Source organism: Hermetia illucens, chromosome 3, assembly GCF_905115235.1.
Source record: "Hermetia illucens chromosome 3, iHerIll2.2.curated.20191125, whole genome shotgun sequence".
NCBI classification, from domain to species: Eukaryota; Metazoa; Arthropoda; class Insecta; order Diptera; family Stratiomyidae; genus Hermetia; species Hermetia illucens.
The window spans coordinates 130,847,930-130,871,912 of NC_051851.1; the positions used below are offsets into that span (position 1 = coordinate 130,847,930).

Genomic DNA, 23,983 nt, shown 5'->3' on the forward strand with positions numbered 1-23,983 from the left:
GTGTCATGAGATTTGTCACAACATAACCTTCGTGGAATATTTGGACAAATGGATACCATCAGACCTTGCGGATGTAAAGGATGCCGGACGTGTTTACTTTGTGAAAATTTGTATGGCATCGAGCGAAAGGACTTCTATTCGCTTTACAAGGTGGGTGTGTTTTGCGTTTGTAATAACGAGCTTAGCTAAATTTTTGAACTGTGGCAAACGCGAAACAATATTCTCTTGAAATGCCAATACTGATACTGCCCATGAGTGCCTTAGGATTCAATCCCATTAGTGCGGCCAATAAATGAAATATGATATGAACAACGACGAGCGGGAAAACGAATCTACTGAAGAAAAAAAAACGTCTAGGAGAACCAACAGGTCTGTGAACTCGAGAAATACAGAAACATCTGCATCAGGCGAAGAAGTCTCAGCAGAATGAATCCATAAATATTTCGATCCTCACAGGCAATCTATTTTCCGACAGTATGGTCATTTGGAACGATTGGTTTATCTTGATAAAATGCTCAACAACTAGAATATCTGCGAGATTGAGGCACCGTCAGCCGGAACAATGGGCAAAGGTTCCCAAGAACAAGCACGGAAAAAATTGACCCTTGGATGGAGCATAGAATGTCAACCACGCCTACGCATCATCATTGACGGTTTGTTGAAATGTGCTTCAGTTTCCTTCAGGACTTCGCAAGACGCTTACAGTCCTCATTCACTATTCTCCCTCATAAGATGCTGAGGTGACCCGCCCGAATGCCATCAAGAGATAATGAAGTCCACTGCATGAGGTTGTCACTTCATTAATGTATGACTGTAACTGGTGTGCATGCCAACAAAGTGCACCAACTATAGAGGAATCACGTCGTTATCATCTATAAGCTTCCCCTCGGACACCACCTTGGCGTGGTCTGGGTTTAGTGGTCTAATAAAAAAATGGAGCCAAGCAGCCCGAAAACGGCGGACCTGGGAAGGTTCCCAGCCGACAGTGGAGAACGGCACTGCGGAAGAAAGTGAAGTTCGTTGGGAATGAGGACATAGGCATGCCTGCACTACCAGGTGTTGTAATATCTACAGAAACTGGACGAAAGTGAACAGAATTTTCAAGGACAAAATGGCAGCCTCGGTTCTTCCACACTTCCTGCGAGGATTACGACTGGTGTGCCGCCCGGTGATGAAATCAGCCAGAAGGACCTGAATGAAGCTGGTCACTCCCGTAGGTACACGAACATAAAGTCATTAAAGAAGAGGACGGATGCGCAAGCTACGACTTCATTTCTGGCCGCTGCCGTGAGAGTTTCCTCCAAGGGATAATGTACTATCCTCCGCGAATACCTTTGGAAAAAAATATTCAATCCGGGAACTGAGGCGAGGCTTATTAAATAACGGCTTATGAGGCTTACTTAAAGTGACTGAAAACCAGATGAACTTCTTCGAGCAAATCAAAGCGTCGGCTAATGGCGGATGTTGGGGCCTTATGTATACCAGGAGACGTCCCCTTATCGGAGCAACGCAGTCCGTTTTGCTTTATGCTGCAGGGGTATGGGCTGATGCCCTTGACAAGTGCAGAGACCGTCTTAGAACCGTTGGTGATCGCTGGAGTGGCCCCCGTTACCCTCTTTGCCAAGGAGCGTAAAGCTCCATAAAGAGAGGTAGTTGCCCGTGAAGAACATCAATGCACCCTTATCGAGTGGCAAATATCTTGGCAAAATGAACCAACGGGCAGATGGAGTGCGCGACTCATTGACAATTTAGACCCGTGACTGAATCGGACGCACGATGAGATTGATTACTTTCTTATCCAACTTCAAAGCCGGCATGAAGGACACACAGGATTGAGAAGGCGCGATCTCCTTATTATGTAACGACGCTGAACACGCCTTTTTCTCTTACAAAACGTGGGACGGCTTTTGTTAGCAGTTTTATGCAAACACAGGAGAGCTCTCTCCGGACAACATTGTCAAAAAGATGCTGAAGAGCGCTAGCAGCTGGAGGTGTAATGCGCATTATCTTATTGCGAAGATTGAACTCGACCGCGCATTATGTTCAGGCTCTTCTTATTGCTTATTTCTCCCCTCCCCTCCCATTGGTGAAAGTGATTCCCTGACTTGAAGGCTCCCAAAGCCGGGAAAGCAGGACGACTAGCCCGAAGTAATGTGTTAAATGGTTCCGGGCTAGTTCTCTGATGACAGGCAGGTGTTTAGTTGGTAGTCCGACAGCGTACTGTTCCGGGAATCCAACACACTGTGCGTAAATGCATTCACCTACCCTACTCAAAAAAACTGCACCAGGTAATCCCAGCTTCGGGTTCTGTGGATCAGCTCAAGTTTCCTATAGTGAATAGGGAGCTGGACACCTAGACCTCGAAGGAAGGCACGGGATATTACTTGCATGTTCGATGAACCGAACCTAGGCATTGACTTCAGACACTGGAGGGTAAAGTTCATAAATGCCAGGAATTACAAATCGACAAATGTGGAAGGTTTTAGCTTGGTGTTCGATCTGGATCAAAGGAACACATTTGTCTGGGTAGATTGAAATGCATTAATTGTTTCCTACAGTGTACCGTTAAGGTCTTGAATGAAGTGCTCTAACACACTTCAAGGCCCTGATCCAATTGGATTGTTGCACCAACGATTATTATTATAAGAGCTGCAAATTGCGTAATGCATTCAGAGCTGCGCCGGATGTGGTGCTCATGGCACCGGTGATATCTAAACACACAGTTTTTTGCTGTGTGACGAGTTTACAGCAGAAACTCTTTTGTTTCACCTTAACCCACCCCACTACGAAAGCATAAGCGAATATCAGCCTAATGATAGCAACATATATCCACATTATTATCTGAGGCGTAAGTCCTCATACTGAGGCAAAGATCCCCTTCCACAGCCCATAAGCTGTGAGAGCTCGTTTCATCTTTATCTCTACATGTTTGCTCCAAAGAAGTTTCTTGTCTAGAATAACTCCCAGATATTGCACTTCTTCGGAGAGTTGAAGGATTGTACTTCTCATCTCTGGAAGGCAGAAACCATTCAGATTCCTCCTTTTTGGTAACTATACCATTGTGGTTTTATTTGGATTTACTAAAAATCCATGCCTGAGGTACCAACTGTCAATCAAATCAACGGCGCGTTGTGTATTTCTACACACCATTCCGAGATTTCGACCAACAGCCAGCACACCCACGCCATCCCCATAATCTTGAACGTGTATTAGCAGATTTGCAGTTCGCATAGTGGAGAGTTGATCGTCCATCCGTTGTAAGGTAGCGATCAACACCCACTTCAGCACACAGTATTCTCTGCGTTAGAATAGCGTAGATCCACTCTATCAACGTTTCGTCAACACCATGCTCTTCAGCGGCATCATAGAGCTTTTGGAAGGACGCACAGTCAAAAACCCGTTCAATGTCCACGAACACTCCCATCGCGTACTCGCCTTTCAGAATTGCATCCTCTATCTTTGAAACCAAAGAATGAAGAGAAGACTCACAGGACTTTCCATGTTGGTTTTCATTTAGTGGGTGCGACCTTAGCGCCTTCTGGCGAATGTGACGCTCAACAAGTCTCTCCAAACAGTTCAGCGAAGATGATGTTTTGCTGATTTGCCTGAAGTTCTTTGAATTTGAATAGTCACGCCTGGGCGTAGATATGAAGACTACCTTCATCTTCTACCAAGCGGAAGGCACGTAGCCCACAGCAAGACATGCTCTATACCCTCCTTTAGGCTGGGTAGATGCCATCCATGCCAGGTGCTTTGAAATGCTCAAATGATAGTTTAGCAACACTCGCCTTTTGATTATGACAACCACTCTCGCAGTGTCCCAATTCCCCTTGCAACACCTTCGTGTTGGTGGGTTTGTAGAAACCCCCAATTCTCTGCTTCCCACTTCTGAGACCTGTTCTCCCGGGTGGTGTGCTTTCAAAAGAGTCTGTGTAGACTCAACTTTGGAGTTCGTGGAAGTACTATCGGATTTTCTAAGAGAGTCCAACTTCGCCGACTTATCCTTATTAAGGACTCTGCACAGCCTGAAAGTCTCCCTTTCACCTTCCAGTTCCTCAGAGTATGCTCTAATGAGTCCCATTTCGAATGTTTTACGAGCCTCTTATATCCACGCGTTGGCCTCGAAAAATAGGGCAAGCCTCTTCAAAGCACTCTAAAAAAGTGCGATTAAAAGTTTCCAATTGATCTTCTATCGCCATCTTCTGTCACCAAGACAAAGATTCCGTCTTTGTATTACAGGCTGTTCGCCTGCAGTAATCAGACTAAATTCTAAGTAACGGTGATCTGAGCGTGAAACTTTATCTAGCCAGTTTCTAATCAATTCTAACAACTTTGAAGTACAGATTGTTAGGTCCATTTCTTCACTTCTTCTTGGTCCCACGAGCGTAGGAGCACACCCTACGTTCGCAGTCATCAGACCAGCTGAAGTGATAAAATCAAACAGCTTCTCTCCTCTAGGATTGCATTTGCTATTGCTCCAACAAATATGCTGAGCGTTCGCATCACAATCTATTAGAAGTTCAAGGCCACTTGATTCTGCATATACTTGTCTCAGCATGGTTGCCTCTAACAATTTTGACATCAGAACGCAAGCCCTCGAGGATCTTTTATCGAAGAAGATCCTAGTATCCTTGACTAATCCAATACCACAGGTTCTCTTAAAACTAACCCATGGCTCTTGAATTAGAAATATATGAAACAGTCCTGCAACTTTGCCAGCCCTGCCGCCAGTAGATGGGAAGAAACTTTGGCATGCTGCAGGTTAATTTGACTAACTCTTATGTTTGAAGAGTGCAGTCTAATATGAAACCCGCCGCTAACTGAAAAATCTGCTGCGTTCAGTGTGGATCTCACCGGGACTACCAACTTGTCCTCATCTTCCGCAAAAAATTCCGCTTTCTTGCGTCCGATTTCCCTGGATGTTTCTACACTTTGTGGTGTAGCAACGTCCATGTCCTCATTCCCAAGAAACCTTCGCCTTCTTTCGCAACGCTTTGTCGTCGGGTGGGATCTCTCCCAAATTCATGGTGTCCGGGTTGCATGGATCTGTTTCCACATACCGGCATTAGACCAGTTTCGGCCACATAACCAGCTTCTTTTTATTCTGTTTTTCCTGGTACAGGTGGAGCAGAAGGTTCTGATAGGCACGTCTGTAGTCCTTTGTCGTTTGCGGCTAAAGTTTCCTTCTGCCGAGCCTTCTCCCGTATTTTGGAAGAGCTAGGCAACAATGTCACCCACAAGCCGGTCATAATGAAGGTTCCAGTTCCTGTCATTAAGTGAGTTGGTATACTATCCTTTCTGGCTGATCGCGTGGAGAAACATGAATTTGGCGACCTGATTTCTCAAATTTGAGAGTGGATTCAAAGTCTGTGACTTCTTACCACTTGGAGAGTGGCAATCCTTTGTTTCCACCTTCATGTGTTTTTGGACACCCTTAGTGTAACAGTCCGAGGGGGAGAACAAGAGTCTTGGAACAAAATGCTCTGGTTTTCAAAGAAAGCCTATGTATGTTACCTTAAGGGCGGCAGCCTGACGAGCGGGCGGGCGCATCGATATCTGCAACAATAGCCAAGCTGCATTGAAGACGTTTAGTAGTCATTCGATCACCTCGAAAATCTCTCAGACCTACATTTCTGGAACCGATTTAACTCTATTTCTAGATCCAATTTTATGGAAAAACTCTGGGTACAGGTCACTGTCGTGTAGAGGGAAATTGAATCTCGGATTCCTTAGCAAAAAACGGCGTTCCACTTCAGGCATGCCTGATTTTCGAGCTCTTCCAAATATTCATACTACTAGCGATAATCTTTGTCGTAGATACGATACACTTTTTTCTTCACAATTTCAAATATAATTTTTCAAATCATCTACATCTCTTGCCAAACGGAATATTCAAATGGGTTTTCTCTATTTCAGGCACAAAATACATACGTGTACTGCCCACAATGCGATCTTGCATTCAAAGGATGGGATGTCAACGAAGTGACTCAAAATCATCCAAATCACAATCCCGCAGAGGGCTTGCCTTTTCCCGGAGTTCTTGTAATGGAGGATTTTTTAACTCCGACAGAAGGTAAAGATCTTATGAAGAAGCTTGATGAAATGCCATGGCAAGATTCGCAAAGCGGTAGACGAAAACAGAATTTTGGTCCCAAGACTAATTTCAAAAAGCGTAAAATCAAGACTGGTAACTTCAGTGGTTTCCCTGAGTTTTCAAAATTTGTACAAGAAAAATTTAAAGATGTACCGCTACTGAGGGACTTCCAAACCATAGAGCAGTGCTCCTTAGAGTATAATCCAACAAAAGGTGCTTGCATAGATCCTCACATTGACGATTGTTGGATTTGGGGTGAAAGAGTTGTGACAGTGAATTGTTTAGGCGATTCAGTATTAACATTGACCCCCTACAACCAAGATACTTCAAGGTATAATTTAGATTTGGTTGAAGGCTATAAAGATACTTTGGAACAAAACTTGCTGGACGACAAAACTTTGAAAATGTATGAGAACATAGTCGTGCGCGTTCCAATGCCAAAGTAAGTTATCAAAATTCAAATTCGAATACGATGACTTAATTGTTTGCTTTTTCAGTCGGTCGCTGATTGTTATGTATGGTCCAGCTAGATACCAGTTCGAGCATTCTGTATTACGCGAAGATGTCACGCAGAGACGGGTTTGCATAGCTTACCGGGAATTTACACCAATGTACCTGGGCGATGGTGAAAGCATTGAGAAAGGAAAACCAGTAACAGAAATAGCACAGCGATTTTGGGATCATCTAAGCAAAGATTGGAGTGAAACGAAAGAACAGTGTATTACTGCGGAAGGTAGTTAATAAATTGTAAATATTATGGAAAACATTTTTTTTTTAATTGGAGCAATCTACGGATAAGTTTCCAAGTACCTCCTTCGTCTCCATGTACCGTTCAAGTTATATGGAATATATCTTAAGGACTGACTGGCTCCGTGTTCGGCTTCGTCTCAGTTCACTTTATTATTTTTGGTTAATTATCAATGATACAGCTGGTGAAAATTCCCCATAGTTCTACCGATATTATGCACACGCAAAACCGTAAGGGCATGCCATGGGTTTACAGGGTGGTAATGAAAAGGCCGTAAAGTCGCCCCAGGTTCCACCCTGTTTCCTCACCACCAACCAAACAATGGTCCATTTTAACATGTACATAATACCTCCTATAACTGAGGAGGGGTTGTCAGATGATTATAGGATCGGCGACAACAAGCCCCCAGGTGTGAACGGCATTCCTGATAGAGCTTTGAAACTGGCAGCGAAGACCAGGGCCAAACTTCTCGCTAACACATTCGAGACGTGCCAAAAGTAGGAATATTCCTTGCTCAGTGGAAGAAGCAAAAGTTGGTGTTGCATCACAAACCCAATAATCTACATAGAGATCCCGCTTCATATCGCCCTATCTGCCTGTTGGATATTATATCCAAGAAAAGATGATGGGATAAGAGACTGCTACCCTTCTTTAAAAGCACCAATGGTTTATCGCAGCGCCAGTATAGTGCATGCAATAAGCATGGTAGGAAATCTGGCAGCATAGTGGAGAACTAATTCTCACAGAGAATTTTTTGAAGTGGAACGGATGAGGCCCAAAAAGCTCGGTTCTGGAGACCCTGCTGTGGATTGCCACGTATAATAGGGCGCTTATCCTTCCCATCCTAGGAGAGGCTACGATTGTCAGTTTTGTGAATGACCTGGAAGTAATTATTACCCAGAGGGTATGGACACACGGTCCGACTATCAAATACCTGGTTGTGATGATTGATGCAAAACTAGGCTTAAGTGAGGACCTAGAATATGCATGGGAAAAGGCAGCTAGGGTCATTTTAGTTCTTGCAAAAATGTTGCCGAATATTGACGGGCAGCAACATTGTGGAAGATTGCTCCTAGCTAGAGGGGTGGAATCCCTTCTGTCTTAGGCGCCACCTGTGTGGGTGGAGGCGCTTGCAAACTCTCAGAGAAGGCAGCAAGTGAATTCAGTTTACCAGCTGATGGCTCTGAGAATTCGCAGCGCTTTTAAAACCACATCAGATGAAGCATTTGTAGTGGCGGACATTCTTTCAAAAGAAATTAGTGTGCTATATCATGCAAGAGGAGCACACGGAATGCAGAAATGCGGAAATGTCGAAGTTCTCTGACAACGCAGATGGGACATGTCTACGGAGCGTCACAGGCGCCACGTTCAAGCCAATGTTAGAGTGTGGCTTGAGCGGAAACACGTGAAGAACAACTACCACATTACCCAGTTCCTCACGGGACAGATCAGTTACTATAAGCAGTACCTATATTGTTTTGGACCATATGATTCGCAAAATTGTCCTGGATGCGGTGGCGTAGTGAAGGATTCATAAATAAGTTAGTCCCCATGAGACCATTGCACCTCAACATCGGCCATTGATTGTCTTCTTGCGAATCAATCCACCGATAAAACAGCGATTACGTGAGAAGAAAGAATAAATGATCTCATGTGATTACCAACCATTACGGATGTGGAAGAATCGTGAAACTAAATTAAGGACACCATCCACAAAGGGACCTCTGCAACCTTTGGGGTTGCCAGCCAGGTAAACGGTACATCAACCGTGATACTTGGCTTTGAAATGACGATGCTGAAATGAAGGTCCGTGAAAAGAAACGCCTCAACCACAAGTTTCTTGTCGATAAAACGTTCGCCGATCGGCAAATTTATAAGAATGCCCACCAGAAAGCAAAGAAAGCAATCACTGTCAGCCAAGCGGTCCATTACAAAGATCTTTACGATCAACTGGACACTTGCGAGAAGCCAACACAAACGCACACGTGAATTATGAAGTTCAATTCAAATCATTGTGACGTGTGAGCAATCACATTCTAAGTATTGTAGAAGAAAAACAAGTCAGGAATCCCTCCCAGCCAATAAATGTGATAATCTAATATTATTAACTTTTTTTAAACCGGTGTTGGCATGGAGAGTATAGTTGCGTTCGGTAGACTCTGAGAATAGGTCGTTGAAGTAACTGACCCTTTACGGACCGCCGTACTCCTCCCTTTTGCAGCCAATGTCAAACCTAATATCGTATTCGTAAAGTACTAATCAACGCCTTGCATTTGACACCCCACACTTGATGAAAAAAAGTGTACACTCCCTTTTACATGTATGTGGACCTTCCCACAATGACAGGATAGTGCAGTGCTAGAAATCACAGTCAGATTTCTCACAGGTCGGAACTTTGGAGGCGACCGACATTCCCGTGGAATCGAGGGCTGTTGGAGAGGACGATGAGATCCTCCGCATCTGCCTTTCACTGCATCACTAATTTTTGAAACACCTCACCTCACACCTCAATGCCTGCCTCGAATACGTGAGTCAATTTCATAGTTTTCCTTTCCTTATCTTTGAATGTGCCCCCCGAAGGAGTGGAGGGTGTCAGATTTTGGTAAAGTGAACTTAACCTTTGGAGCTCTAAAGGGATGGGGGCCGCATGCATGTTTCTTCTTCTTTTTTAGATTTTTTTTTTATTCTTTTCGGTTATTATCTTATTATCGAATTCCTTCTAGATCCCTGGATTTTGGTTTTGTTTCCTTTTACTTGTTTATTATTTTCCCCTTTTTTAAATTTTATATATTAAAGAAAGGCTAATCTTATAATTTTTTATCTACGATCCTTTTTTCTGCGTTGAATGGAGCAACTCCAGTATGATTGCTATACAAATTTACTTTGTAGTGAATTATTTGTAAACATTTTTCATTTAAGGATTTCCTTTTCCTCTGTTCCTCCTTAGCTCCGCAAAACACATTTAGAAAATAGACATCCTCCAATATCATGGCCTGAGGATATCAAGGTACACACAAAACATCTGTGGCAAGGGAAACATTGATCGAGGATGTGATCCGTCGTAGTTGCTCCTTTTCGATCGCGGTACTTGGGTCTGGAGTTTTATGGCTCCACGCGCGCGGTTGAGCCGTTTTTTTTTTCTTTTTCCAGGTTTAGCTCGCATGTTATTTATTTCGATAGGTGCGCGGGAATCTCCATGTTTGGTTTATTTTTCAGGATCCGGTGCGGACACACGTACCGGAAAAGACACGTAAATTTTGTGCAATAACATGTGAGGGATCGAAGTGCTCAAAGGACCCTCCCTCACATTTCCGAGCCTAACTAGCACAATGGCATACAAGCACGTGTCGATGGAGCTTGAATGTTTGCGGGCGGAGTCAATTTTGGCGTCTTTTTGTTAGGTTTTTTGAGATAGCTCTGCCCTCTTGATTATCTCCGACCACTTACGATGGTCATTAGATCATCGGCAATGCCTATAAGTCATTACAAACGTGCATGGAGGTTTCATCACACTCCACACTTCAGGCAGTATCCGAAGGTATCTCTAGCTTGCCCAAGTGATAGTTTAGTCGGCAGTGACCAATGAGTATTCCCATTATAATCCGAAGGTTCTCCTTGGTGAGGTTTAAAAAGTCCTTTGTGCGCTTAGGTTTGTATCTTCCCATGAGCACCCAAGGCTGCCCCATTCCTGATAGGATCGCGCAATATAGTTCCCTCAGCCATTCCTCTTCATTTTTTAATAGCATAGCAAAGAACCCGTTTCCAATTCCATAGAAGGGTTCTGGTTCGTGTGGAAGCGTCCCTGCTCCTTGCCTGACTAGTTCGTTCGCTGCATCATTTTCTTCCAACCTAACATGGCCTGGAACCCAGAGTATTCAGACCTTGTTGTGGGAGCCGAGCGTGTAGAGTCGCTAGACATTCCCATACCAGTTTGGATTTCAACTGGTTAGACCTAGGTGTCTTCATCGTCGCTTGGCTGTCGATCAGAATAGCAATGTTCTGTCCCCTAAAGTTGTTTTGGAGGTTGTCTAAGGCTGATATGCGCGCGTTTAAGGAACAACGAACAACAAGTGAAATTATAATTTGCAGGGCCCAAAACCATGATGAAAAACCTTAATTCTGTTAGCTTACTCTCACTTGCAAATATTCGGAAATCTAAAATATTGGAATCAACTCGTTTTCATATATGACAGATGATTTGCTAGTTTGAACTTCCCACAAATAGACAAGAACGCGTGGAAAGGCGATTGAATTTATAATCCATCTCCTGTGCTTCACGACATAGTTTTTACACTAATGGTAAAAATAAACAAATGATACATTACTTTCACCTGTGTGGATTAGGTCGATAACCTCATGGTTGCAACTGACCCTCTAAACAGTTTCATGCTATTGTGTTACAAATTGAACGAATACAGGGAAGATAAGGCAGCAGCTATTAGACTGAAAACATAACCGAACGATAAAGAGCTTCGTCAATTAATCAAATCCCGATCGAAAAATTGACTTGAAAAAATTTTACACACTCAGCGAATTTTACTCATATGATTCTAAATCACATGCTGCAAATAATTGGTTTCAAACCCGCTTCGCTCCTATATTTGACAACTATTCACACTACTTACCACGCATGTCCTTGATTTCTACCCCTCTCTCCTATAACTCTCATCGAGCGAAAGTCATTCACAAAAAGGAACTGCAAAGGCTTTTACAAAATGCAGACACCAGTCTATCCCCACAAAAGAAAATGAAGTAATTATTACGTATACACCTTTTAAAAAAGGAAGGTCAAGTGCTTCTATGTGTACCAGAAAAAGCAACTGAAAATTCGCCGGTTTCGTTCCAAGCATCATCAGCGTGCCCTCATAGTAGGGAAGAAATAGTGAGAAAAGTACCTCCTGAATTTCCGAAAGAGAATCGTGAAAATCGTTTTTCATTCAGTCAAGCTGAAATTTCGTCAACACCTGTCAGTTTTTTTCTGATTAATGAAAAATTAATAATCAAAGAAATTCCTTGTAGTGCTTAAGTGCAGTGTGTCCATGCGAAGCTAGTGCGGTGGAAGTAAAGGATAAGAAATTGGATTTTTTTAAGACGGTTTCTGACACGGTTCCTGGGGCTTGAGAGGAAGGTTTCTTATATCCCAGGATAGTTATGACATCCTCCTCGCATCTTGGAGGTCGACCTGCAGGAGGTTCGTTTGGTAGCGGCTACACATCACGACGAACTGCCGGAAACTCCTTGAGTGCTGCTAATAATGCCGCCCTAATACCATCGAATGTGTTGTCAAGTAGTTCGGCCGGTCTACCAGCACATCTTGATGATTCCTTGGAATATTTCATAAAATTTCCAACCCCGAATTTCCGCAACAGGGAAGCAAATGAGTTGGAATCAGGTGCGGAGTCGGATTTTGTATTTGTTTACAACGAAACGAATGTTCCTATTGTTATGTTGCTCGGATGGGCTGGATGCCAGGATCGATATTTAATGAAATATTCAAAGATCTATGAGGATCGAGGGTAAGTACACGCATTGCCAATCACAGTTACTAATCAAAGAGCATTCAATCGATTAATTTTCCCGACTTTGTACGCGCAGCGAATTGGAAGTATTTACACAATTCATTGCCATCAGCCATGCTTGCATTATTGATTTTATATTGTCCCTCGTCGCTATATCATCTGGCTGAGTTTTATGCCGATTATAATAGTAAACTGTGAAGTGCGTTCGTCCCCAGTAATTATGGAAAATGCGTACGGCTTTGTCCCTCGCAATACTCATATTTACTGTTACATAATCAGATATGGACTTACTTGATATCGAAAACTAAGTCTATAATTTTAAGCATTTTCCTTCTGTTAGAGGAGTCGTCCTATAGATTCCATGGTGAATAAATCCCAATTTTTAAATTTTTATTTGAAATAGTTTCATTTCTAGACTTGTATTTTTTTTTGTAACAAATTTCTTTATTATTATCTTTTCTTTTATAATTCATAAATAACTCAAAATAATTATTCAGATCTTCAAAAATAGGCATAAACAGAGTTTCCTACCAAAGCAATGAAATGCTACTTTCTTCAGAGAAGGTTATTTCCTTGCCCTGTGAGTTGGGTTTAAGAATACACTCAAAGTCTTTCCCGCTTGTCCTAAAGGCCATTAAAAGGGGTAGAAATTTCTGAGCTAGCAAACTGCAAATTTTAAAAATGTACTCCTACCAAAACGTCAACAACGCCTCGGATAGGAACTGACCTCAGGGCTACAGCCTTTGGCTATTGAAAACGGACTATGATTAGTTTCTGGAATGTGTGCATGCTCATCGACAACGGTATCGGGGGTCCTCAAAACCGTCTTCAACTCGGACAAGAATTCCAACGATATAAGTTAGAAAATTCTGGGCCTGAGCGAATTAAGATGGTGGGATTCGGAAGAGTGCTTCTTTCTCTCTCTTACCACATAAATGGCAATGTGCTATGGTACTCTGAGAAGCCAAGCGGTAGCAGACGCGAATTCGATGCCGGGTTGTTCTTGATGGCTAACACAAGGCGCGCTCTCTTGACATGGGCGCCTGCTTCTGACAGGATTCTGATTGTAAGATAACGGCCCAGGTTAAGGAGCATCATTATTGTACAGTGGTATATACCAGCGAAGAGTTCCGATATAATGGAGAAGGATGCTTACTATGAGCAAATACACGCTGCAAATTCTATTGCCTTATCATTGGTGGCATATTGTTCGAATGCAAAGCCTGCCATAAGGTCAGTTGGGTTTCAATTAACCAACACTATCGGAGCAATTCGATTAGCCACTTTGGAATCGGGAGTAGATTTAGTATTAGTCTGAATGTGGGTGACAACGGAGGCACTGACATTGACCTCGAAAGGGATCACCATTTAATGCTTGGCTTCGCTTGAGTGTAGCGTTCGCCACCTCTCGCAAAATTATATGATCCGGTTGTCACAAGACAGTAGGAAAGTTATCTTGCTGATCAGACGGCATACCCACCTGAGAATATTGATGAGCATTGGGCCGCCATCAGAAATTCTCTTTTCTCGAGTGCTACGCTGTTCGTCGGTCGTGCTTCGAAGGGCCGTCACGAGATTTGGCTGACTGCCGAATTGTGGAAGCAGATCGATGAACGAAAGCGATTGAAGGCTTTAATGGTTGCTACGAGTGATGACGAGCGTGATGCAGTCAAGCTTCCATATTGCGCGAGGTCCCGTGAACGTCAACGTAGTATACGCATAACAAAAAGGATTTTTTATTACGTTGGTCAGAGAAACAAAAGCTGCACAGATAGCTGGGCTTGATGGTCTCCTCGTGAAACTATTCACCGCCGCTCCCGCAGCTCTGCAATAGAGGCCGAAGTTTCGATCTCAGCTTCACCAAGTCTTCAACGCTCCCGAGAAGGCGTGAAAAGAGGGTGTATCTGGAACGCTTTACACAGGAGGAGAATTCCGGAGAAACTAATAGCTATTATCAGAGCGAAATCGAATGACGCAGAATGTCACATACTGCACCGAGGTAAAATCTCAGAGAAATTTGAGGTTCAAAGCGTTGGCTTGTCTAAAATTTGGAAATACAGCTATCTCAACACCGGAACTAAGTTGTTCTGTGCTAGTGCTCTTTCTGCGTTGCTATATGGAAGTAGCACATGGAACGTAATGTCTGCGGAATACGTTGACTTGATACTGGTTGGCGCACATACCAGTTATCCATGGATTAGTTATTCAGAAAACGGAAGTGGCAATTATAGGCTACACATTAAGGAGGGACGACAATTCCATTACATGCTATACCATGCCGTGGAACCCATTCTCACAAAATGGCTGATGAATAGGTCGCCTTTAGAGCACTTCAGGACAGTGGAAGAGGAATGTAGAAATCTCGGGAGGTTCTGGAAAGAAGTGGTCTGCATTTCAGCGGACCATGCACAATGTGCTTAGGTATGATTGGCGAACTATGCCCCTTTAGGGGGTGAATGGCATCCATATATATTAATTAGGCAATTTCATCTTCGACAATTGCAATTTTCAAATCCTCGTGGTCTTTGAGTTGTATTGACCAATATTTTTGGTTAAGATTTTTGTAGTTCAATACTCAATGATTTGAGCACACAGAGTTGAGCTCCATAAATCCAGTTGGGCTTTAAAATAGCTTTACAGAATAAAAGTTCACACTTTTGTTGCAGTTTAAATCTTTTCCAAAGGGGCCAACGAAAACTGCTTTGAAATTTAATTCTAGTTTTTTTGCCTTCAATGTATTTCTTTCTTGTGAGCCTGTAATGACAAGATGGGTATATGGATGGTCACACGACCATCATGAGTGGCTGGAAACAACCTAGAGGAAAGAGCTATCCCGAATATCTAAAAAAATTGGCTAAATTGACCGTGAAGGCCCGCCCGCTGTTCTGAAGAACTCACGCACCGGCAAAGATACATCAATCTTTGCATATTGACACGTGAGGAATCGAAAAATTCAAAGGACCACCTCCACATTCACGAGCCTAGATAGCACAGGACCGTGCCAGCACGTTTTGACAGTACGGTTAATTTACCCATTTTTTTAGGTATTTGGGATAGCTCTTCTCTCTAGGTCATCTCCGGCCACTCACGATGGTCGTTTCACCATCCATAAATCCATCTTATCATTACAAATGGCTTCCAACGTGGGGTCCTAGGTTTTCTAGATTTAGGCCTAACATTTCTGTTGCTTGTTCCGGCTCACAACTTCATTTTGTTGTGTTAGATAGAGAATCAACATATTTTCAACACTGTTCCTGCCTAGGCTCTATGTACATTTGACTTCATCCTTCTAGTTTTAGGTTTCACGCCTTTCCCCCCAGAAGCAAGTGTTCCTAAGCCTCAAAGTTCTTTCCCACCCTGTAGAGTAGAGTTTTCTGCTTTATGCCATGTAGAATACAATAAGAGCTAGTCGTTTGTTGTGATTGTCTTAGGGACTTAACGTCTCGTAGATGACTTCCTTCCAGAAGTTTCTAGAACTACGAGCTTCGCGGATATATGCTGAAAGGTATTCGCGTCTGAGCTTCTGTGGAGTGTCCTTCCCTACCTTTTATGTTAAATGGTTATCTCTTCGTTTCAGATTTTGGATTTCTTCTTCGTAGGGATGCAGTGACGGGTAGTCGGTTCTCCTAGTTTTCTGACTCGAAACGAAGGAGATTGAATTATCGCGATCCCTTTTGTTCTTTTTTTATTATCTAATTCTCTGCGACGGGAAGTAAGTCGATTGTTGTTTCTTCGTTATTAGGTATGGTGGGCGGAAATTTTCTGCACACTTGACGCAAGCAGTTTCATAAGGTTGAGATGGCATTTTTGCCATTCTTTTGATTTTAATTTCCTTCTACATTTGATTAAATTCCTCTCGAGTGGGGAATTAGCCCATCAGTTTTCTTTGGCCGATTTTGATTTTTTAGGCAACATAAACATGTCTCATCAGTCACGATGTCACTTCACTTTTCACGTGATCGATATCGCCTTCCTTCCACGCTACTTCTAGGTCAATGAAGATTTGCTGAACTTGACTGGCAGCGCACCACACTGACTGACGGTGGCATGAGGGCACGAGGAGAGATCATGTGGGTTTGGTTGATCCTTGCACGCAGGTTGCAAGGGCAATGGACGCATATATCGCTTCACGGGTTGAAGGATTGTTTCGAGAGCGATTGTCTGCATTTCAAGCCTTCGAACATACAACACGCACTCAGTGCATCAGACACCAGAACATCAGCCTGCTGCAACTCTTCTCACTCATATAGGAGACAGACGTGACGATGGATGTAGTATACATAAATTTTATAAACAAGACAATAGACGAAACGCACCTTTTTATAGACTTGACGATCGGTTCGCATCCGATAACCTATACGGACATGACGACAGATCCGGACTCGACTACTTGTACATGTATGACGACGATCACGAAGACGACTCGCCTTACGGATGCCAAGCACGACAGCTTAATACGTTCTCACCGGATCGTACCTATGCTATTATCCTAGGAGCTGGTTTTCGATGGCTCACTAACATCTTTGTCTATGAACCAGTTCCCCTTCCGCGTGGAGGCATTGACCAACACAATCTTACAGGAGAATTTGGACCACTAATGATGGTCTATAGATGGTCAAAAGACCATCATTATCTCGTCATTACAATCGATATGCATTCTGAGGCATTTGACATCGATGCTCTGAGGTGCAGCAACTCTGTTGAATCTAATGGGTGGAAAGGTGTCTCGACTTTTCTCTTCACGCTTGAAGCCACTGTTTCATCCTTCTGGGCGATGCAAAATTAGATGACTTGTAACCGGCTTAGACCTGAATGGTTTTGTCCTGAATATAATTCACGCGCAAGTCATGTCTATAGATTTATATAAAGGAGCAAATAACGCCTTACAATATCATCAATTCATGGAGCCAAGCTGATGGATTTTTTTTCAAGTAAGGGTCGCAATACTCCCACAGGTAAAAATGTCTGATTCTCGACCTTATCAATATATCCATCAGGCAATGAGCTTTGCCCTTTAGATTTTTTTACTGCTGAATCAATATTCACGATTACTAAAATTGCTTTTTGCATCAAATGGGTCTCCGAAATGAATAGCACGTCAGTTTTGTTCACAAGCAGAAAGTTCTGAATCTCCTCGAGAAGGAGAAAGGAGTGATCCCCTTCCTACTTCTGGTAGTATCTGCAATCAGTAATTTTGCAAAATGCAGCTCATTCTGGATCTAAATGGGGCGATGGTACTGAGGCTCAATGCCGCTTCACCGTAAATCGTCTTTTCATGTGTCGAAGAAGTTGATGAGCAAATTTGTATACCCTTATCGTTGTATACTCTCATGTGATTAGGCATCGAAAGGAAAAGATGATAATTCATCGGCATAAAACCTGCAAAACACACTGGGCAGCAAAAGGGTTATTTATTAAGGGCGATTGGCTATTCTTTGCTGAATCGCTTCGTCAATGCAGTAAAAGGAGAAGACCTTGTTCTTCTTCAGCACTCCAGAAATCGAGAGCACCTATAACTATGAAGTCTGGCCAATAAATATGTTATCTGAAGTGGGGTTCTGGAGTAAACAGACGCTCAATTGGGTGGGACCCTCCTAGAGCCCGAATAACAAAAACGTGGGCAAAATAAGTTTCCAGTATGCGTTTTTTTGTGCAGCTCTGTTACCATCATATGTGGCGCTGATAATAGCTAGATAAGAACAGGTGAGCAGGTGGAGATCTTAACTCCGCAGGGTGTTAATGTGGTCAGTGAAGGGCATTTAGAGTGAAGGCCAGCCTGCTCTCGTCGATAAAGTTTTCGAAATGTTGTTTAATGCGTTCCATAATAATTTTGGCCACAAATTTTAAACAGGAGCGAGCATGCAAATTTCAATTTCATTGCTCATTGTCGCCCTCAAGACGGTTGTCCTTTTTTGGAATCTTGGCGATCAACCCCTATTTGTACTCTCTATGAAAAGTCTTAAATTGCTAGTCAAAGCAACAGCTCTGCACAGACAGTAAAAGCTGCAGGAAACAATTTCGCGGGGAGATCTTTAAGCCGGGCAGCCTCGTCCCGCTTGAATGCACTGATGACTGAGTAGATTTCACTTTTATTTTGAGGGAGTAGTTGGTATCTGCATGTTACGGTGGCCAACCATTTCATCCACAAGAGGTGAACTTCACAGGCTGTTTTTTGATTCAAAATCAAGGTGAAGTGCTCCTTCTACCTCTTCAGCGACTTATTATTGTAGATGAGAAGCTTGCCGTTAACGTCCCTCACAGGACCATCCTCTTCCTTCAAGCTCATTTTTAATGCGGTATACCGTAGCAAAATTGCCGATGTTTGCGGCAGTTCCGATCTCTCTGACCAGCACTATAGCAAATTCTTTTTTGTCACGCAGCACGTTACGCTACACTTCCTGAGATTCTCTCCGATATCCGACCTTCACATTACTTGCACTGGCAATAAGAGCCTTCAGTCCATTTTAGCGGACAAAAGTATCCCCCTATTAGGCGCAGAATTCCTGTCACTTTGGTCAGAAATGCAGTATAGGTCGCTGCTAGATAAAACAATTTCTCTTAGGGCTCAATCAACAACACTCTTTCTTTTATTTTTGAGGACGTCGCCGATCCCCGTTTTTGCACACTTCTTCAAAAATACCGCCAGATTACTATTGAATGTAGTATTTCCAAGCCAGTTCAGTATCTGACTACTGACTCCTCAATCTACTCAAAATGTGTCCTTTACCAAGCCAAAAGCATGCTATTACGCGTAAAGCGTTTAAACAACCCCTTAAGAAAGGTATATATAGACCCCCCTGCTGTGGAGGTTACAGACACCTGACTGCTCAAACGATTTCGACCAGTACCCCATTCATCTCATTGAACGCGGCGCGTTACTTAGCAAAATGTCGTGCTTTCTCGACCTTGAAATTCACCAAGGCATACCATCAAATCCTTGTAGGACACCTTTTGGACTCCTCGAATTCACACGGATGACCTTTGGCCTGTGTAATGCATTGCAAACCTTGCAGAGATTCATTCACTCTGTACTACGGAACTTGAACTTCTGTTTTGCCTATTTGGATGATGTTCTGGTCGCCTCTTCCATAGAGTCCGAGCGTTTGGCACATCTCGAGTGCATTTTTCAAGGCTTTCTTAACCATAGTCCAGTTTTCAACGTTGAAAAATGAAAATTCCTCTAACATTTTTGGTACTCTTCTTCACTAGTTGGTGAACCAAAGCTGGCAGCCGTTAGGTTTCTTTTCAAGGCATTTGAATTCCGTTCAACAGAATGACGGTGTAGATACTTCCATTTTTCCCTTGAAATCAGGCCATTAACCTTCTTCACGGACCATAAGCCTCTCACTTTTGCGTTATGACAAAACCCCGACAAAGCGTCCCCTTGTTAACTTCGGCACTTAACTTTTATTAGCCAATTTACTTCGGACATTCAACTTAGTCGCTGAAGCTCTGTGCGGATCTCTGAGATCAACATCCCAGCCGCAGTCGATTATTCGGCAATCGCCGTGGCCTTAAAGGAGGACGCATATACATATCCATATTCAAGTCGTTGCCTTTCTTCAACTCACCTTCCTCTATCTGCTGTGAGATCTTCGGAAAGCGACCTAGTCCGTATATTCCGGCCACTTTTCATAAGGAAGTGTTTCGCTCATTATGGCCTTTATTTTCGCTTCTGGCCAACTCCCAAATCGATCGTGTTCGTTTTTTCTTTCTCCCTGTTCATTCAATCAGTTACGAGGTTATTCCGCAGTTGGGTTAGCCACTTATTGTTTAGGTTAATGAGAAGTCCTAAGTCTACATCCACTTGATGTTGGATCGGACCAAATGAAGAGCAACTTACTCTCACTTTATTTGCTCCACGGACCCCTGGTTTGAGTCATAGCACCCAAACTGTTTCGTCCAGGGCAGGGTAACCCATCAGACGCTGCCTCACCTCTACAGGGAGCAGCGTGACCGAAAGTGGAGCAGGTGGAAAACGCTCCTTTATATATTCGCAAAAATACGTCAAGGCTACGAATTATAGCCAAGTGAAACCGCCAATAGTTTGAGCCTAAGCTAGGCTAGAGCTAGATTATTGTTTACGATAATAGCCACTTATCCTTCTTAACAGATAATAGAGATAATAGAAGAACAATTCCCATGAGTATATCTGCAAAGATTCTGTCAACGAAATGAAAACTGAACGCATTATATATTTCAATAACTAGAATTTGGCATCAGCCTAGGCAAGCAACTTATGTCACTTACGAAGTGAGCATGAAAAAATACAAACAATAGATAAGAACGATGAAGTCATAAATCTTCTTGTCCTTAAAGACTTCGTCAAGCAACTTATGTCACTTACGAAGTGAGCATGAAAAAATACAAACAATAGATAAGAACGATGAAGTCATAAATCTTCTTGTCCTTAAAGACTTCGTCCGGTTTAAAAGCAAGGTCGGTTCGTTTTGATCGGTTGCGCCGCTGGGTCAAAAAGTCTGATCCGTATAGAGTCGAAAGCCTTTCAAATCGTTGTTTCGACCGGCCTTTTTGGTCCTATCCCATCGTCTTCGGTGTTCACACCGCAAAGGTTTTACAATCGGCCAACACTCGGAATCATAGAGGACAACAGGGCGCATGACTCGGCAATAAATTTTGGATTTAAAATGTTCGTTGATACGACCATCGCAAAAAGCGCTAGTGTGGAATCTCACATCATCGAAGTTCCGCTAAACTCTGTTTAATCGAAATCAGTCGTCAAAAACTCTAGTTTATTTAGAATCAATATGAGACCGTGCTACATGAAGCGATCATTCCATTTATGAACAAGCTGCTCGAGATCAGTTTTACTATGAGACGCTAGGAAAAGATAATGTCCATAAAGCAATGTATAGGACGCTAGACATTCGATGTCCCGTGTGACAGTGTCCATAACAAGAACAAAGGGGAGTACAGAGAGGGCGCTACCTTCACGGACAGCCACGGAGACACCAGGCGATTTTGATTCATGCGCCATAGTTCGAGCTTTACTTTTCGGATCGTGGGAGGGCAATTGAACCCAGCGAACTAGTTCTTCTTGTACTAGGTGAGTCCATGTGACACACGGTCAAACGCTTTCTTCAGACCCAGAAATGCAATCTAAAAAGGGCGCTGCTTCTCACGATGTTTCACGATATGTAACCGCGTTGCGTATTTAACATCAGTAGTTCTGCAATTCTTGATAAACCCGGTTTGGTTCACGGTTATTTGGACCAAATCGCGAATAAGTGTGCAAGAATGCGTTCAAAAATCTTGACGGTATTGGACAGCAGCCGGATCTGACGGTAATTTAAAAATTCTGCTTGACTACCTTTCTTGTTCCTTATTGGAACGGTGATGCTTTCCTACCAGTTCGATGGTGTTCTAGTCTCCTCAATAACCCAATTGAAGAACTCACTAAATGTTACTGTTGAGTCTCAGCTCTTCGCATTTCAAAGCTCAGATGCGATGTCGTCCGGCTCTGTTGCTTTCCCAAATTTCATTCGATTTATTGCTTCCTCGACTTCAGTGCAGCTCCAAATATAACGCAAATTAGAGAGCGATTATAAAATCGAAGATTTATAATTTAAAAATATATAAATATGTATTCCAGGTTAATAACAGTACGCTATACAGCCCCGGTGGAAACTTTATTCTGGAAAAGGTCCGCCATGAAACCGATTGGCGAAAAGATCCTGAAACTAATCTACGACATGAACTTTGATAGTCATCCGTTGATTTTTCATATCTTCTCGAATGGCGGTGCCTACTTATATCAGCACATATCTTTAGCCGTTAAAAACCACCATCGACCAATTCAAGTACGTGGAATGATCTTCGACTCGGCACCAGGTGAGCGTCGAATTTTGGGACTATATCGTGCTGTCTCCGCCATTTATGGACGAGAGAAAAAGAAATGTAACTGCCTTACAGCTTGGTTTCTAACCGTCACCTTGACTGTTATGTGGTTTGTAGAGGTAAAAGATTAGAATAGGAAAGTAAAGTAAGAAGTGAGTGATTTTTGTTTTATTGTTTTCAGGAGAGTTATTATGCATTCAAGAGTTTATTCGTCAGCTCTGAGCGAATACAAACAAATCCGTTCCATGAATTGAAGAATGACTTGACTGATTGTCCACAATTGTTTTTGTACTCGAAAGGTGATAATGTTATACCTTATAAGGTAAGTTGAAATATGAAAGGTGTCATTATAACTCTTATGAGTAAGAATTCACAAGCAACAATTCTTAGTCTTCCTACAAATTGCCAAACTGTATTTTGCTCTTATTTGCAGGATGTTGAAAAGTTCGCACAACACCGTCAGCAGCTAGGTACGGATATTACGAAAGTTTGCTTCGAAGACGCTGAACATGTGAAAATCTATACAAAATATCCACAGCAATATATTCATTGTATTTGTAAATTCATCAATAGCTGTCTTTCCTACCGCGGAAGTACGAAATACGATTAAAATAAAATTCAAATTGAAATTTTAAAAACAACTAGAAAAAAAAAAAAACAAAATAATGAAAATAAAGTTTTTCTCTAAAAATTTAGAAAAAAACTCAATTAATGAGAATTTTTCTTAGATCCTTTTTAACTAACAACTCAGTTGAAGATGCTATTCAAATCAAAATGCAATTTGTGACTTAATAGAGGAAAGGATCACTCAATACAGTTTTCGTTTAGACCGGAAGCAAGAAAGCCTTGGATCACGTGTTAGTTTTTATTGCAAGCTGTCGCCGTTTTTCTAGTTTTATTTTGCCGGCAATTCTCTAATTCGTCTCAAACAGACAACATTCGATATCTATTAAAAAGTAAGAAACAAATTGCCTTTTGAAAATTGACTTTCAAACAATTTTAGCGAACGAAAACAAGAAACGCAATGAATTTTTTCACTTTTAAAACTTACAACTATTTCTAAGCAAAACTAACGCATAAAACTTTTGTGATAATCAATGAAGTGAAAACAAATAGAAATTTAATTTAAATTTAAATTTAGACTCATTCAACCAAAAGTGGCTACTTAGTAATGTTTAACAAGAATTAGGAAACACGCAAACTGAATTGTTATTAGTTTTAAAACATGTAGTTTAGCCATCGAATGGACTTGATGATATCACCACACTATTTTTCCAATTATCAAACCTAAAATGAGTTTTTATTAAAGATACTTTAAGTTGATATGTTTATAATTAAGTACTTTTTGTTGAATTGTTCTGAGGAGGATCGTATGTAAGCTAGAGACAAATGCTGTTAACAAATGACCTGAGTTTATTAAATATGAATAAAATAAAAAGCTGCACAATGATGACTTGATTTGAATATCTGTTGTGGTAAATGCTTATTATTTATATACGAGTTCCTCTAGATTCCTAGAACATGCTGTGTCAACTACATCAAAAACGTTTACGCACAAAACGGAGGAGCTGAATAACTTTTTTTGAGGGAGAACAAATCTTCAAAAAGCCCCCGAATGGACTAGGTAGTAAGGATTTTTTTACCCATTAAAAAAACTGAACCTCCCAAAACCATAAACAATCGTAAGCAGATCGACTATTGACTTTTGCATTAAACTTTGACTTTTGTATTAAATTAAAACAATCAAGTAAATTGAGAGAATCA

The 23,983-nt window shown here is 42.1% G+C and overlaps 2 protein-coding genes across 2 annotated transcripts; both read left to right on the plus strand.

Moving 5' to 3' along the window:
* The first annotated feature begins 18 nt into the window (after window positions 1-18).
* Window positions 19-6,854, plus strand: LOC119652645 (alpha-ketoglutarate-dependent dioxygenase alkB homolog 4). Its single transcript, XM_038056893.1, has 3 exons — window positions 19-150; window positions 5,917-6,536; window positions 6,592-6,854. Exons 1-3 carry the CDS (start codon window positions 49-51, stop codon window positions 6,833-6,835), a joined length of 966 nt encoding a protein of 321 aa, XP_037912821.1. The 5' UTR covers window positions 19-48; the 3' UTR covers window positions 6,836-6,854.
* Window positions 6,855-11,518: 4,664 nt separating this feature from the next.
* LOC119652939 (transmembrane protein 53) lies at window positions 11,519-23,685 on the plus strand. The gene is made up of 5 exons (XM_038057328.1): window positions 11,519-11,808; window positions 11,862-12,358; window positions 21,975-22,338; window positions 22,401-22,541; window positions 22,653-23,685. The coding sequence occupies exons 2-5, from the start codon at window positions 11,994-11,996 to the stop codon at window positions 22,827-22,829; spliced, it is 1,047 nt and encodes a 348-aa protein (XP_037913256.1). The 5' UTR covers window positions 11,519-11,808; window positions 11,862-11,993; the 3' UTR covers window positions 22,830-23,685.
* The last annotated feature ends 298 nt before the right edge of the window (window positions 23,686-23,983 follow it).

Bases quoted from the DNA above. Each gene is read 5' to 3' on its own strand.
- LOC119652645 (XM_038056893.1), top strand. From the start codon at position 49: ATGGATACCATCAGACCTTGCGGATGTAAAGGATGCCGGACGTGTTTA. The intron at 151-5,916 runs GTGGGTGTGTTT...TCTCTATTTCAG, and splicing joins ACTTCTATTCGCTTTACAAG to GCACAAAATACATACGTGTA. The intron at 6,537-6,591 runs GTAAGTTATCAA...TTGCTTTTTCAG, and splicing joins GTGCGCGTTCCAATGCCAAA to TCGGTCGCTGATTGTTATGT.
- LOC119652939 (XM_038057328.1), top strand. From the start codon at position 11,994: ATGACATCCTCCTCGCATCTTGGAGGTCGACCTGCAGGAGGTTCGTTT. The intron at 22,339-22,400 runs GTAAAAGATTAG...TATTGTTTTCAG, and splicing joins CTGTTATGTGGTTTGTAGAG to GAGAGTTATTATGCATTCAA. The intron at 22,542-22,652 runs GTAAGTTGAAAT...TCTTATTTGCAG, and splicing joins ATAATGTTATACCTTATAAG to GATGTTGAAAAGTTCGCACA.